We start from the raw sequence: 14648 nt of genomic DNA, 5'->3' as shown, positions 1-14648 counted from the left end.
GAGTGGAAACCCTACAAGCCAGAAAAGATTGGGGGCCAGTATTCAATATTCCTAAAGAAAAGAATTTCCAACCCAGAATTTCATATGCAAACTAAGTTTCATAAGCAAAGGAGAAATAAGATCCTTTTCAGACAAACAAATGCTGAGGAAATTCATCACTACCAGACCTGCCTTACAAGAGCTCCTGAAGGAAGCACTAAATATAGAAAGGAAAAACCATTACCACTACAAAAACACACTGACATACCAATGATACAATGAAGTATCCACATAAACCTGCAAAATAACCAGCCAGCATCATGATGACAGGATCAAATCCACACATAAAAATGCTAATCTTAAATGAAAATGTGCTAAATGCCTCCCAAAAAAAGATACAGAATAACAAGCTAGATAAAGAGCCAAGACCCATTAGTATGCTATCTTCAAGAGACCCATCTCACGTGCAAAGACACACATAGGCTCGAAATAAAGGGATAGAGGAAAATTTACCAAGCAAATGGAAAACAGAAAAAAACAGGTGCAATCCTAGTTTATAACAAAACAGACTTTAAATCAACAAAAATCAAAAAAGATAAAGAAGGCCACTACATAACAGTAAAGGGTTCATTTCAACAAGAAGAGCTAACTAACCTAAGTATATATACACCCAATACAGGAGCACCCAGAAAAAGAAAGTACTTAGAGACCTTCAAAGAGACTTAGACTCACACACAATAAGGGTGGGAGACTTTATCACCCCACTGACAATATTAGGCAGATCATTGAGACAGAAAATTATCAAAGACATTCAAGACCTCAACTCAGCTCTGGATCAAGTGGGCCTGATAGCTATATACAGAACTCTCCACTCCAAAACAACAGAATATACATTCTTCTCATTGCCACAACACTTACTCTAAAATTGATCACATAATTGGAAGTAAAACACTCCTTGGCAAATGCAAAAGAACTGAAAACATAACAAAGAGTCTCTCAGACCAAGGTGTAATCAAATTAGAACACAAGATTAAGAAATTCACTCAAAACCATATAACTACATGGAAAATGAACAATCTGCTCCCGAATGACTTTTGGTTAAATAATGAAATTAAGGCAGAAATCAAGAAGTTCTTGGAAACTAATGAGAACAAAACTACAATGTCCAGAATCTCCAGAATGCAGCTAAAGCACTGTTAAGAGGGAAATTTATAGCACTAAATGTCCACATCAAAAAGCTAAAAAGCTCTCAAGTTAACAACCTAACATCACAACTAAACAAACTAGAGAAAAGAGAGCAAACCAACCCAAAGCTAGCAGGAGACAAAAAATAACCAAAATCAGAGCAGAACTGAAGACAGAGACATGAAAAACCCTTCAAAGAATCAATGAATCCAGGAGCTGGTTTTTTGAAAAAAATTAATAAAATAGATAGACTGCTAGCTAGACTAATAAAGAATAAAAGAGAAAAGATTCAAATAAACACAATCAGAAGTGATAAGGGTGATATCACCACTGACCCCACAGAAATACAAACAACTATCAGAGAATACTACAAACACCACTATGTACATAAACTAGAAAAATCTAGAAGAAAAGGATAAATTCCTGGACACATACACCCTCCCAACACTGAACCAGGAAGAAACTGAATCCCTGAATAGACAATAATGAGTTTGGAAATTGAAGCAGTAATAAATAGCCTACCAACTGTTGGGAAAAAGCTGAGTGTTGGGAAGAAAGCTGAGGCAGGGCTCGCATGTCTGCCACAATGTCCTCTGGAATGTGTCTAGACTTGCTGGCTCCTTGCTTCTAGCCCTCCTAGGCTCCTAGTTCGATTGTATCTTCATTATCTCAAGTAGCAGAACATGTTCCTTATAAATGCCAAACCATCACAGCTGTAGATCATGCACCTGCTCTTCTGACCGCCACATTCTCACCACCTGTTTCTCTGTTGGATTACCAATAAATAGCATGGGCTCCCAGAGCTCAGAGCCTTCACAGCCTCCATACACTAACAATGGCCCCCTGGTTCCACCTTTCTCTCTCAAACTGTCTTTTTCTCAATCCTTTGACTCTGCTGGACTTTGTCACCCCCATGACCTGGTGTTGGGTCTGATCACCTCAACACCAACAAAAAAAAAAAACCCAGGACCAGACAGATTCGCAGGTGAGCTCTACCAGAGGTACAAAGAACAGCTAATACCACTCCTACTGAAACAATTTAATATTCAAAAAAATCGAAAAGCAGGGACTCCTCCTAACTCATTGTATGAGGCCAGCATCATCCTGATATCAAAACCTGGCAGAGATACAACAAAAAAGAGAAATTTCAGGCCAATATCTTTGATGAACATCAATGCAAAAATCCTCAACAAAATACAGGCAAACTGATTCCAGCAGCACATCAAAAAGTTTATCCACCATGATCAAGTTGGCTTCATCTTTGGGATGCAAGGCTGTTCAACATACAAAAATCAATAAATGTTAAGTTATCACATAAACAGAACTAAAGACAAAAATCACATGATTATCTCAATAGATACAGAAAAAGTCTTTGATAAAATTCAACATCCCTCATGTTAAAAACTCTCAATAAACTAAGTATTGAAGGAACATGTCTCCAAATAATAAGAGCCATCTATGACAAATGCACAGCCAATATACTGAATGGGCAAAAACTGGAAGCATTCTCTTTGAAAAGTGGCACAAAACAAGGCTGCCCTCTCTCACCACTCCCAGTCAACACTGGAAGTTCTGGCCAAGGTAATCTGGCAAGAGAAAGAAATAAAGCATATTCAAATAGGAAGAGAGGAAGTCAAACTATCTTTATTTGCAGGTGACATGATCCCGTATCTAGAAAACCCCAATGTCTCAGTCAAAAAGCTTCTTAAGCTGATAAGCAACTTCAGCAGTCTCAAGATACAAAATCTATGTGCAAAAATCACTAGCATTCCTATACACCAACAACAGGCAAGCTGACAGCCAAATCCCATTCACAATTGCCACAAAAAGAATAAAATACCTAGGAACACAGCTAACCAGGGAAGTGAAGGACCTCTTCAAGAACTACAAACCACCACTCAAAGAAATCAGAGAAGACACAAAAGAACGGAAAAACATTCCATGCTCATAGATAGGAAGAATCAATATCGTGAAAATGGCCATACTGACCAAAGTAATTTATAGATTCAATGCTATTTCTGTTAAACTACCATTGAGATTCTTTACAGAATTAGAAAAAAACTATTTTAAAATTCATATGGAACCCCAAAAGAGCATGAATAGACAAGGCAATTGTAAGCAACAAAAACAAAGCTGGAGGCATTATGCTCCCAAACTTCAAACTATACTACAGGACTACAGTAACCAAAACAGCATGGTACTGGTACAAGAACAGAAACATAGACCAATGGGACAGAATACTGAATCCAGATATAAGTCTGCACACCTACAACCATCTGATCTTTGACAAACCTGATGAAAGCAAGCAATGGGAAAAGGATTCCCTATTTAATAAATGGTGCTGGAGAACTGGCTAGCCATATGCAGAAAATTGAAACTGGACCCCTTCCTTATACCATATACAAAAATTAACTCAAGATAGATTAAAGACTTACATGTAAAACCCAAAACTATAAACACTTCAGAAGAAAACCTAGGAAATATCATTGAGGACACAGGCATGGGCAAAGATTTCATGACAAAGACGCCAAAAGCCAAAATTGACAAATGGGATCTAATTAAACTAAAGAGCTTCTGCACAGCAAAAGAAACTATCATTGGAGTGAACAGACAACCTACAGAATGGGAGAAAATTTTTGCAATCTATCATCTGACAAAGGTCTAATATCCAGCATCTATATGGAATTTAAACAAATTTACAAGAAAAAAACAAACAACCCCATTAAAAGGTGGGCAAAAGACAAAACAGACACTTCTCAAAAGATGACATAGATGTGGACAACAAACATGAGAAAAAGCTCAACATCAGTGTTCATTACAGAAATGCAAATCAATACAACAATGAAATACCATCTAACACCAGTCAGAATGGCTATTATTAAAAAGTCAAAAACAACAAATGGCTGGGGAAGTTGTGATGAAAAAGGAACACTTTTACACTGTTGGCGGGAAAGTAAGTTAGTTCAACCATCATGGAAGACAGTGTGGCAATTCTTCAAAGACCTAGAGGCAGAAATACCATTCAACCCAGCAATCCCATTACTGGGTATATACCCAAAGGAATAAAAATCATTCTATTATAAAGACACATGCATGCATATGTTCATTGCAGCACTATTCACAACAGCAAAGGCCTGGAACCAACCTAAATGCCCATCAATGATAGACTGGACAAAGAAAATGTGGTATATATACACCATGGAATACTATGTAGCCATAAAAAGGAATGAGATCTTGTCCTTTTTAGGGACATGGATGGAGCTGGGGGCCATTATTCTTAGCAAACTAATGCAGACACAGAAAACCAAATACCACATGTTTTTACTTACATGTGGGAGCTGAATGATGAGAACATATGGACACGTTGTGGGAAGCAATACACACTGGGGCCTGTCAGAGGACAGGGCATGGGAAGAGGGAGAGCATCAGGAAGAATAGCTAATGAATGATGGGCTTCATACCTGGGTGATGGGATGATCTGTGCAGTAAACCAACATGGCACACATTTACCTATGTAACAAACATGCACATGCTGCACATGTACCCCTGAACTTAAAATGAAAGTTGGAAATTAAAAAAAGAATCCATCCTTTCCATCTTCCTGGTCTGTCATTCTTTGTGTTATTTCATTCCTGGTTAGGTAGCAACATGATTGCAATATTTCCAAGCATCCAGACATGATTTCCAGAAAAAGATGAAACACTAACTCTTTTAGATTTCTACTCAGGAGCCAAAGACACTTTTTGCAGAAGTTCACCTAGCAGGCGTCATTGCTTACTAGCAAGAGTTGGATTACATGCTCATAACTGAACCAACCCTAATCACCAGAATGGAGTTGTTTTAGACCAGCTCATCAGCATCTCCTGGAGGACTTGTTAAAATATACATTGCTGGACCTCATCCCCAGGGTTTCTGACTCAGTAGGTCTGGTATGGGTCTTGATACTCTGCATTTCTAATAAATTCCCCAGTTACATTAATACTGATTATCTTGGACCAGTCAGGACTATCTCTAGAGCTGGAAATGAGGTCAACTTCCCCAAGACAGCTAGCTACACCGAGAATGGATACCTGAACACAGCAGTGACTCTATTAGAAGATAAGGAAGTATAAATGGATGTGCAGCAGCCTCCATGCTAATCTAAGAATCTATTAATAAAACAGTATTACCAAATAGGATTTAGCCTAAGAATACAAGGTGATTGAACATTTGGAAATGTATTCATGTATTACACTAATAGATTAAGGAGAAAAGCCTCATGCTTTGTGTTACTAAAGGCCAAAAGACATTTGATAAAATTAAAAATCCATTCCTGACTTGAACTCAGTTTCTTCAGCTTTAAAATGGTGGTAAGGGGGTTGGAGATAGGGTTTGTATTATATGACCTCAAAGTTCCCTTCCACTGTAAAGATTTATGACTCTAACACTCTGCAGTGACCACTGGATAAGTTCTCCATAAAGAACATTTTGATGAGCCAAAATGTAAAAACTATATTATTTTTATCACTAAGTAATGCCCAACTGATCTTCTCAAACACTCAATATTCTTTTCTCCCTCCCTGAACCTGGGTGTGGCTCACACATGAGTGAAGAAAGGGTGAGGCCGAGACTCTGTGAAATGGAAAGGGTGTATGTTGAGCACATTACCTGGTAAATTTTTTAAAAATTAAAGTATAGTGGTCTATTTTTAGGCTACATCAAAATGACTCCCAGTCAAAACTTCAGGGATCCTTTATAGTCTGATGGCTACTTACTAAAAGGCAAATATCCTGAGGGAAGGATCTTCAGGAAAAGCACTAACATGCACTGAGAGATCACCAGTGTATTAGTCCGTTCTCACGCTACTAATAAAAACATACCTGAGACTGGGTAATTTATAAAGGAAAGAAGTTAATTACTAACAGTTCAGCATGGCTAAGGAGACCTCAGGAAACTTACAATCATGGCAAAAGGGGAGGCAAACACATCCTTCCTCACATGGCAGCAGCAAGGAGAACTGCAGAGCAAAGTGGGACAAAAGCCTCTTAAAAAACCATCAGATTTTGTGAGAACTCACTGTCACAAGAACACCATGAGAGTCCCTCCCACAACATGTGGGGATTATGGGAACTACAATTGAAGATGAGATCTGGGTGGGGACACAGCTCAACCATATCAACCAGATACCAGGCTAGTCAAATGTACCACTTGCTGCATGGATGTCAACTATCTCAATGAGTGAATATGTAAAGAATTTTGTAGAGTAGAGGATCTCAAAGACGTCTACCATCTCTGGGTGGGCTATCTACTCAATCACAGCCAGAGGCTATGGGCTATCAGTGGTTCAATGAACCTCTACACCCAGGATGCATCTAAACAAAGGTTTTATAAAGAAAGCATGATCTCAACAATGTTTTTCATGTAAGAAGAACCTTCCTAGTAATTATAGTGATTTTAACAATTTAGCAACATTGACTGAAACTTCCTGAAGTTTGTTTTGAAACACTGGAGTGAGCTTTTTGAACAATTCAGGAAAATAATAGTTCATATACAACTATTCTAATGTACACACAGTGGCAATTTCTTTTTCTTTTCTTTTCTTCCTGTTTTTTTAACCTTATTGAAGTACTGCAAAATACACATAGAGAAAATGGCAATTATCTTAAATGTACAGTTTGATGAATTTTTACAAACTAAACACATGTAATAGCCAGTATCCAGATCAATGGTCCTGTGCAATCACCATGTGGCCAGCTTTCTTTATGAGGGAGTGTAGGCACACTTGTAGTCCTAGTTACACAGGAGTCTGAGGCAGAGGATACTTGAGCCCAGGAGTTGGATGCTGCAGTGAGCCAAGTTAATGCCACTGCACTCCAGCATGGGTGAAGCGAGGTCCTGAATCAAATAATAACCATAATAATTTACTACTCCAAAATCCCTCTGAGAGTTATTTCTCATTGTAGCATTTTATTAGCTGTTGTCTTTCATTTTCACTCCTACATTTCCTACTTTGATTTCTCTCCAGATTGTAGAAGTCCTGTAGTAGATATAATAGGAAGTAGTAGATATAATGACAACATTAAACATGATTGATATGGTTTGACTGTGTCCCCACCCAAATCTCATCTTGAATTTAACTCCCACAATTTCCACATGTCACGGGAGGAGCCCAGTAGAAGGTGAATGAATCATGGGGGCAGGCCTTTCCTGCACTGTTCTCTTGACAGTGAATGAGTCTCACAAGACCTGATGGTTTTAAAAATGGGAGTTTCCCTGAACAAGCTTTCTTTTTGCCTGCCACCATCCACGTAAGATGTGACTTGCTCCTCCTTGCCTTCCACCATGATTGTGAGGCCTCCCCAGCCATGTGGAACTGTAAGTCCATTAAACATCTTTCCCATATAAATTACCCAGTATCAGGTATGTTTTTATCAGCAGTGTGAAAATGAACTAATAGAGTAAACTGGCACCAGTAGAGTGGGGCACTGCTGAAGAGATACCCAAAAATGTGGAATCAACTTTGGAACTGACTAACAGGCAGAGGTTGGAACAGTTTGGAGGGCTCAGAAGAAGACGGGAAAATATGGGAAAGCTTGGAACTCCCTAGAGACTTGTTGAATGCCTTTGACCAAAATGCTGATCATGATATGGACAATGAAATCCAGGCTGAGGTGGTCTCAGATAGAGATGAGGAGCTTGTTGGGAATTAGAGAAATGGTGACTCCTGTTATGTTTTAGCCAAGAGGCTGGCAGCTTTTTGCCCCTGCCTAAGATATTTGTGGAACTTTGAACTTGACAGAGATGATTTAGGGTATCTGGCAGAAGAAATTTCTAAGCAGCAAAGCATTCAAGAGGTGACTTGGATGCTGTTAAAGGCATTCAGTTTTATAAGGGAAGCAGAGCATAACAGTTCAGAAAATTTGCAGCCTGACAATGTAATAAAAAAGAAAATCCTGTTTTCTTAGGAGAAATTCGATCTGGCTGCAGAAATGTGCATAAATAACAAGAAGCCAAATGTTAATACCCAAGACAATGGGGAAAATGTCTGCAGGGCATGTCAGAAGTCTTCACGCCAGCCCCTCCCATCACAGGCCTGGGGGCCTAGGAGGAAAAAATGGTTTCGGGGGCCTGTCCCCATGCTGTGTGCAGTCTGGGCACTTGATGCCCTGTGTCCCAGCTGCTTCTTTTAGCCATGACTAAAAGGGGCCAATATACAGCTTGGGCCATGGCTTCAGAGGGTGCAAGCCCCAAGCCTTGGCAGCTTCCACATGGTGTTGAGCCTGTAGGCGCACAAAAGTCAAGAATTGAGGTTTGAGCACCTCTGCCTAGATTTCAGAGGATGTATGGAAATGCCTGGATATCCAGGCAGAAGTTTGCTGCCGGGCCAGGGCTGTCATGGAGAACCTCTGCTAGGGTAGTGCAGAAAGGAAGTGTGGGGTCAGATCCCCCACATAGAGTCCCTACTGGGGCACTGCCTAGTGGAGCTGTGAGAAGAGGGCCACCATCCTCCAGACCCCAGAGTGGTAGATCCACCAACAGCTTGTACCGTGTGCCTGGAAAAGCCACAGACACTCAACACCAGCCTGTGAAAGGAGCCAAGTGGGAAGCTGTACCATGCAGAGTCACAAGGGTGGAGCTGCCCAAGACCATGGGAACCCACCTCTTGCATCAGCATGACCCAGATGCAAGACATGGAGTCAAAGGAGATAATTTTGGAGCTTTAAGTTTGACTGCCCTGCTGGATTTTGGACTTGCATGGGGCCTACAACCCCTTTGTTTTGGCCAATTTCTCCCATTTGGAATGGCTGTATTTACCCAATGCCTGTAACCCCATTGTATCTAGGAAGTAACTTGCTTTTGACTTTACAGGCTCATAGGCAGAAGGGACTTGCCTTGTTTTGGATGAGACTTTAAACTGGGGACTTCTGAGTTAATGCTGAAATTAGTTAAGACTTTGGGGGACTGTTAGGAAGGCATGATTGGTTTGAAATGTGAGGACATGAGATTTGGGAGGGGCCAGGGGCAGAATGATATGGGTTGGCTGTATCCCCACCCAAATCTCATCTTGAATTGTAACTCCCACAATTCCACACGTGATGGAAGGATCCCAATGGGAGGTAACTGAATCATGGAAGCAGGTCTTTCCTGCACTGTTCTCATGATACTGAATGAGTCTCACGAGATCTGATGGTTTTAAAAATGAGAGTTTCCTGCACAAGCTCTCTTTTTGCCTGCCACCATCAACATAAGATGTGACTTGCTCCTCCTTGCCTTCTGCCATGATTGTGAGGCCTCCCCAGTCATGTGGAACTATAAGTCCATTAAACCTCTTTCCTGTATAAATCACCCAGTTTCAGGTATATCTTTACCAGCATCATGAAAACGAACTATTACGATGATAAAGAAAAGCAGTGGAGAGATTATCAGCCCCACTCACTGAAGGTTGACAGGACTGCCTTAATGATATGTACAGGTTACTGTGCCCAAGTTTCTTTATTTCTGAAAAGACAATCAAATCTAACAATAAAGTTTATAGAGTTGAAAAAAAACACAATCTCACCATCCTAACATTAATTTTAGTTTTATATGTCTCCTCCCATTGGTACAGGGATTTTTACCTAGCTCTAATTACAGTCATGCATCACTTAACGATGGGGATATGTTCTGAGAAATGTGTCATTAGGCAATTTTGTCATTGTGTGAACATTATGGAGTGCACTTACACAAACCTAGATGGTATAGTCTACTACATACCTAGGCTACATGGTATAGCTTATTGCTCCTACGCCTCAAACCTGCACAGCACATTACTATACTGAATACTGTAGGCAATTATAACACCATGGTAAATATGGCTCAAGCCTGTAATCCCAGCCCTTTGGGAGGCTAAGGTGGGAGGACTACTTAAGCCCAGGAATTTCAGACCAGCCTGGGCAACACAGGTTAGGAAGACCCCGTCTCTACCAAAAATAAAACAATTGCCCAGGTATGGTGGCATGTGCCTGTAGTCCCAGCTACTCAGGAGGCTGAAGTGAGAGGACTGCTTGAGCCCAGGAGCTTGAGGCTGCAGTGAGCTATGATCACACCACTGCACTCCAGCCTGGGTGACAGAGCAAGGCCCTGTCTTAAAAAAAAAAAAAATGAAAAAAAAAGGATAAAAAATGGTACACCTATATAGGGCATTTACCATGAATATAGCTTGCAGGACTGGAAGTTGCCGTGGGTGAGACAGTGAGTGAGTGGTGAATGAATGTACTGTAGACTTTATAAACACTGTACACTTAGGCTACACTAAATTCATGTGTAAAAATTTCTTTCTTCAATAACAAATTAACCTTACCTTACTATAACTTTTTTACTTTATAAACTTTAAAATTGTTTTAATGTTTTGACTCTTTTGTAATAACACTTAGCTTAAAATACAAACACATTGTATAGCTATACAAAATACTGTATTTTCTTTTTTATATTCTTATTCTATAAGCTTTTTTATAATTCTAAAAGGTTATTGTCTTTTGAAACTTTTTAAACTTAAAAACAAAGACATAAATGCACACATTAGCCTAGGGCTTCACAGGGTCAGGATCCTCAAGACATCACTATGCGACAGGAATTTTTCAGCTCCATTATCATCTTATGGGACCACCGTAGTATATGTGGTCCAATGTTGTATCACATGACTGTATAACTACAGACATCTTGCTATTTTACTCCCAGCTGTGGACAAACAAGAAACTTTGCTGTCGTGGCTGCAGGAAGGCAACCCAATGTTTCTCTAATACTTTGTACAACGTAGTCCTCATGCCCACTATGTCTAACAGGTCACAAATATTCATTAATAAAATATAGTCAAACCTTTAGGAGTTCACAATCTAGTGAGAGAGACAGGCATCACGGTGCACTGTTGTTTTTCCAAATGCCCATTGCTAATCTGTTCATCTTATTCTTCTGTCAAAGCAGTAAGGACAGAAGAGAAGATGTGAGTCATCCCAGAGTCACAGCCCTCTGGAAATGCCTGAAATCCATTCTTTCCTGACCCTCAGATCACTGTAAGGACTTCAAGGTTCTCTCCAACCCTTATAGCTATATGAAAACATTTTTTCTGATATGAGAGCCTCCACCCTCTCTCTAAGGAAAGTAAATCCTTTCTTAGTCAAGCTCTCCCTTTTCCACACTCCGGTCTTTCCCTGGAATGTCTCCTCTGTCCTTCCTCCCCTCCTCCTTTCCCATTATACATCTCACTAACCCTCAGGAAAATAGCTTTAGAATTTCCCCTCTGGAATGGGGCCCAGTCCACAGAGCACCTACCTTTGGTATAAGTCAGATGTTAAACTCAATTACCTACAAAGGCCAGGCAGAACAGCGTTCTTCTGACTTTGTTTGCATATTAAGTTCATGGAACATTCTCTACTTTCACAAAGAAACATGATCATTTTTTTCTTGAAATATACAGCCCTTAGTTAAGCTTTCATTTGCAGTTTTGACAGATAAGAATGCAAGAACTATTTCTTTTTCCTCCCAATTCTACTCTAATGTTAATAACTGGCAGAGGACCTTCTGAGTAACAGAGAACATACGCCCTCTAAAAGGCTACTCAGCAGCCACTGTTTGCCAGATGGAACATGGGCCTGGTGTTGCTGTGTTGCTAGATCTTCTGACCTTTCAGGAGACAAAAATCCAGATATTTTTATGAAAAATCATGTTTTCAAAATGCTGATGTGGACGAAAGAAAGAGAGATCAGACTGTTACTGTTGTCTATGTAGAAAGAAGAAGACATAAGAAACTCCATTTTGTTCTGAACTAAGAAAAATTCTTCTGCCTTTAGATGCTGTTAATCTGTAACCCTAGCCCCAACCCTGTGCTGGCAGAAACATGTGTTGTGTTGACTCAAGGTTTAATGGATTTAGGGCTACGCAGGGTGTGCTTTGTTAAAAATGTGTTTGCAGGCAGTATGCTTGGTAAAAGTCATCGCCATTTTCCAGTCTCGAGTACCCAGGGACACAATGCACTGCGGAAGGCCGCAAGGACCTCTGCCCAAGAAAGCCTGGGTATTGTCCAAGGTTTCTCCCCACTGAGACAGCCTGAGATACGGCCTCGTGGGAAGGTAAAGACCTGACCGTCTCCCAGCCCGACACCAGTAAAGGGTCTGTGCTGAGGAGGATTAGTGAAAGAGGAAGGCCTCTTTGCAGTTGAGATAAGAGGACGGCATCTGACTCCTGCTCATCCCTGGGAATGGAATGTCTCGGTGTAAAACCAGAAGTACATTCTATTTACTGAGATAGGAAAAAACCGCCTTATGGCTGGAGGTGAGACATGCTGGAGGCAATACTGCTCTTTACTGCACTGAGATGTTTGTGTAAAGTCAAACATAAATCTGGCCTATATGCACATCGAGGCATAGAACCTTTCCTTAAACTTATTTACGACACAGAGACCTTTGCTCACATGTTTTCCTGCTGACCCTCTCCCCACCATTATCCTATAGTCCTGCCACATCCCCCTCACAGAGATAGTAGAGATAGTGATCAGTAAATACTGAGGGAACTCAGAGATCAGTGCCGGCACGGCACGGGTCCTCCGTATGCTAAGCGCCGGTCCCCTGGGCCCACTGTTCTTTCTCTATACTTCATCTCTGTGTCTTATTTCTTTTCTCAGTCTCTCATCCCACCTGACGAGAAACACCCACAGGTGTGGAGGGGCTGGCCCCCTTCAGTGGACAGCTAATTCAAGACAATTTAAAATGCTCCAAAGTCTAAAGCAAACAAGTTCACAGAGTGCAGAAGCATTGCCAGTGTACAGCTTCTGGCACCGTAAATTCTAATGAGTATTTTATTATATTTGCTTAATTTACAACAGACAATAATATAATTATGCCTTTGACAGACATCAATAATCTGTTTCTGTATTCATTCTCCATATTTATAGAGTATTGTGTTTTCTAGCTGATTTCCACAACACATTGTTAACAGTGCCTTAGGCCAAACTACTCTTCTTTCCCAATTATTCTCTTTCTTCCCTACAAAGGGAGTTAAAACAAGGAGCTGTTAAAACTTGGAGCCAAATTAGAGATTAAATTACATTAGCTTTAAACGGTTTTTGGAGTGGCTAGAAATTTTTACCAGTAATCTTACTGCAAGTCCTGGGTCACTGAAGAACTGGGTAAATATGATTAGCATGCACGCACCAACACATCACTGTGATGAAAACGCAAATCACAGTATGTGAGTCACTACTCTCAACACTGCCGTGCCCCTGCCTTAAACCTGCCAGCCCCATCCAGAGGATTTTTCTCATCTCTGAACTCCAATCATTTACACCTTCCCCCATCAGAATTTACCCTACATTTTATTATAATTGCATATAAATATGCCTTCCCTGTAACAGCAGGGACTGTGTTTCTCCACTGTATGGCCTGGCACAGTGTCCAGCACACAGCAGGCAAAGCAAGAGCTACTGCATGAGCCAGTATCATCATCCAAACAATAGCTACCATTTCCAGAGCACCTACCGTGAGCTGACTAGTTTACCTACATTATCCTGGTGGCTTTCCCAGACCAGACCACCCAAACCAAAGCAGCCCCCCAGTCACCCTCTAGGCACATAACCCTATTTTAGTTCTCTGAATACGACTGATTGCTGTCTAACATATTTTTGTTTGTGTGTTTATTGTCTGTCACCGGTTTCCCTTCACAAGAAGGAAAGCTCCAAGAGGACAGGCATCTTATCTACCTTGTACTTGGCTCATAGCAAATAAATGAATCTAAGCCGCCCACCTCCCTGGGTGACAGAGTTGACCTGCACACAGTAGGTCTCAAAGAGTATGTTTTAAATTTTATATTTAGATTTCAAGATAATTGTGTTGAATATTTTATGGTTCATAACAAACAGAAAGGGGAGGGCAGAATAAAAATAAATAAAAGTTTAGTTACATTACCCTAGCACTGACATTGGTACGGGAATTTTTGCTGCAATAAGAAAGCCACTTCCTCTGACATAAGGTCACCCACACTTCTGGGTCTTGCCACATCCTCTTAGACAGTTCATCGTGGCTGGGCTGGCTGGGGCGGTCAGGACTCCAGACGCTCACACTAAAAGAGGGGTGGTAGTCGAGCAGTCACTCCACTCCTCTGTAGGGAGCTGGCCGCGAGTGGGTGCGCAGGAGGGTGCGCGCGGACCCGTGCAGCGCCCAGGGCGGCTGTGCGAAGCCGCCGCAGCCTGCGCGCCCAGGCGATTCTCCACCTTGGGGATCGCCTTCCTGCCGCGTTCCTCTTCCTTCCACCCCCAAAGCGCGCACGCCCTGCAGAGTCAAACCTGGCGCATCCTCAAGCTTCCAGGGGGCAACGTGACCGAGCCCCGCATCACGTGTGCAGAGACGGCCTATAGTGTCTGAAGGATGCCACCTAGTCGCAGGCCCGGCGGCGCCACCAACAGCGACCGCGGTAGTCCACCTCGCGCCGCGTCCCGGCCCAGCCCAGCCCAGCCCCGCCCCGCGCCCAGCCCAGCC

General features: G+C 41.5%; 1 protein-coding gene across 6 annotated transcripts in view; it reads right to left on the bottom strand.

Moving 5' to 3' along the window:
- The window catches only part of TNFSF4 (TNF superfamily member 4), a 304161-nt gene extending 289549 nt beyond the window's left edge, over window positions 1-14612 (bottom strand). The window contains exons 1-2 of one of the 6 annotated variants that reach the window (XM_063811290.1): window positions 14456-14606; window positions 14079-14232 (exon numbers count right to left, since the gene is read on the bottom strand). Coding sequence is in view for 5 of the 6 variants with exons in the window: in XM_063811357.1 (XP_063667427.1) it covers window positions 14079-14171 (93 nt within the window). In the remaining variant the exon portion in view is untranslated. Of the gene's footprint in view, window positions 1-14078 lie in introns of all 6 variants that reach the window. The other 5 variants (XM_063811357.1, XM_063811294.1, XM_063811302.1 and 2 more) reach the window with 5 other exon arrangements.
- Between the last annotated feature and the right edge of the window lie 36 nt (window positions 14613-14648).

Source organism: Pan troglodytes, chromosome 1 (assembly GCF_028858775.2).
Source record: "Pan troglodytes isolate AG18354 chromosome 1, NHGRI_mPanTro3-v2.0_pri, whole genome shotgun sequence".
Classification (NCBI taxonomy): Eukaryota; Metazoa; Chordata; class Mammalia; order Primates; family Hominidae; genus Pan; species Pan troglodytes.
The sequence above is the reverse complement of the archived record's forward strand: the minus strand, read 5'-3'. Positions and strand labels throughout refer to the sequence as shown.